Below are 1,962 nucleotides of genomic sequence, written 5' to 3'. Positions count from 1 at the left end.
TCCTGGGAAGGGGGTGCTCTGTGCTTGCCAAGGGAGGGGGGGGCTGAGGCAGGGCACCCCTGCGCTGCCGCATTGCTGGCCCCGGGTGCCCCATCCCACCTGAAGCTCTGCCTGTCCCCGTCCCCTCGCAGGTAGGGGAGATCCTCAGCTCTGCGGACCCCTCGGCCAAGGCCAGGCTGACCATCAGCTGCCCCGACTTTGGGGAGTGGAGGGACTCGGGCTTGGACCATCACAACCTCCAGGACTTCATTGAGCTGCGCTACAACCCAGGCTGCATCCTGCCGGAGATGGAGGGGCTGGAGGAGTTCATGGAGTACCTCTCGGAGTCGCTGGAGCCCCAGTCCCCCTTTGACCTCCTGGAGCCCCCCACCATGGTTGGCTTCCTCAAGCTCTCCAAGCCCTGCTGCTATATCTTCCCGGGCGGGAGAGGGGACTCGGCTTTCTTTGCCGTCAACGGCTTCAACGTCCTGGTCAACGGAGGCTCCAACCCCAAGTCATCCTTCTGGAAGCTGGTCCGGCACCTGGACCGCATCGACTCCATCCTGGTGACACACGCGGGCACGGACAGCCTGCCCGGCGTCAACAGCCTGCTGCAGAGGAAGCTGGCTGAGCTGGAGGAGGATCCGTCCCAGAGTTCGCAGGGCAACGGGGACTGGGCGAAGAACCTCATCTCCCCGGAGCTGGGCGTCGTCTTCCTCAATGCCTCCGAGAAGCTGAAGGACATTGAGGGTAACTCTCGGGTGCTGAAGAGCTGTGATGAGGCCGCCCTGACCCTGCACTACCTGGAGAAGCTGGGCATCCGTCCCAACCCGCTGGCCCGGGACAGCGGACCCCGCGCGGAGCCCACCGTCCTCTTCCAGAAGATGGGAGTGGGCCGGTTGGACATGTACGTCCTGAACCCCGTGAAAGGCACCAAGGAGCTGGAGTTTCTCCTGCAGCAATGGTCGGGCAACAGCTACCCCAAGGAGCAGGACTTGCCCCTGCAGTGCCTGACCTCCGTCTGCGCCCTGCTCGTCTGGCACCCTGTCAGCCCCTCTGAGAAGATCATCCGGGTGCTATTCCCCGGCTGCACCCCCCAGGGCCGCATCCTGGAGGGGCTGGAGAAGGTGAAGCACCTGGAGTTCCTCAAGCATCCCGTGGTCACCAAGAACGATTTGAAGGGGTCACCGGTGTCCCAGCCTGAGAAGCCGCTCAAGCAGAGGAGGGCAGAGAGCAAGGAGAGCCTGAAGTCGGCTTCCAAGCTCAGCTTGGTGGATGCCGGGGCACCGGTGCCAAAGGAGAAGGCTCCGAAGGTGGAGAGGAAGGAGGTGAAGGCAGGGACCAAGGAGAAGCCAAAATCCCTGGGGGAGACAGCCAGAGCGGGGTCAGAAGAGGAGAAAGCCAAGGATGCTCGAGCCAAGCTGGACTCTTCGATGGAGAAGTTGAAGGCAGACGCAAAGCCAAAGCCAAGCAAGGAGAAAGCGGTGCCCAAGAAGGAGCCTCTCCCCCGGAAAGAGGAGAAGAAGCCGCCGAAGAAGGACGAGGGGGCTGAGGCGAAGGCGGAGGCCAAGAAGGAGGTGAAGGTGGTGAAGAAGGAGGTGAAGGCTGACACGCTGCGGAAGGATGCGAAGGAGAGCAAGGCAGAGGCCAAGGCTCCTGCCAAGACCCTGGCCCGGAAAACCTCAGTCCCGGAGACCCGCAAACCCCTGGCCAAGGCCGGCAGCATCAAGAAACCCCCCCTCAAGAAGGAGCCGGAGAAGCCCAAGGCCAAAGCCCCCCGGGAGGCAGGTGGCAGGAAGGAGCCGGGGACGTCGGACGGCTCCAAGTCCTCTTCCCCCGAGGACATGCTGGAGGAGGCTGAGCGGGGCCGGGGGGCTGCCTCACCGGGGGCTGGCGGGAGGAGGAGGAAGGAGGAATCGACGGACGAGGGCATCACCACGGCTGAGAGTGAGCTGGAGCCCTCGCCGCTGGAGAACGGAGGGG

The 1,962-nt window shown here is 64.1% G+C and overlaps 1 protein-coding gene across 1 annotated transcript in view; it reads left to right on the top strand.

Moving 5' to 3' along the window:
- Positions 1-1,962, top strand: part of LOC104132296 (electromotor neuron-associated protein 1) — a 4,080-nt gene that overhangs the window by 419 nt on the left and 1,699 nt on the right. The window contains exon 2 of the mRNA XM_035900978.1: positions 132-1,926. Within this exon, the coding sequence (XP_035756871.1) occupies positions 132-1,926 (1,795 nt within the window). The remainder of the gene's footprint in view (positions 1-131; positions 1,927-1,962) is intronic.

This window comes from Egretta garzetta, unplaced genomic scaffold (genome assembly GCF_000687185.1).
Source record: "Egretta garzetta isolate BGI_Z169 unplaced genomic scaffold, ASM68718v1 scaffold968, whole genome shotgun sequence".
In the NCBI taxonomy this organism is placed as follows: Eukaryota; Metazoa; Chordata; class Aves; order Pelecaniformes; family Ardeidae; genus Egretta; species Egretta garzetta.
Note: the sequence above shows the minus strand (reverse complement) of the source record. Positions and strands in the feature narration are given on the sequence as shown.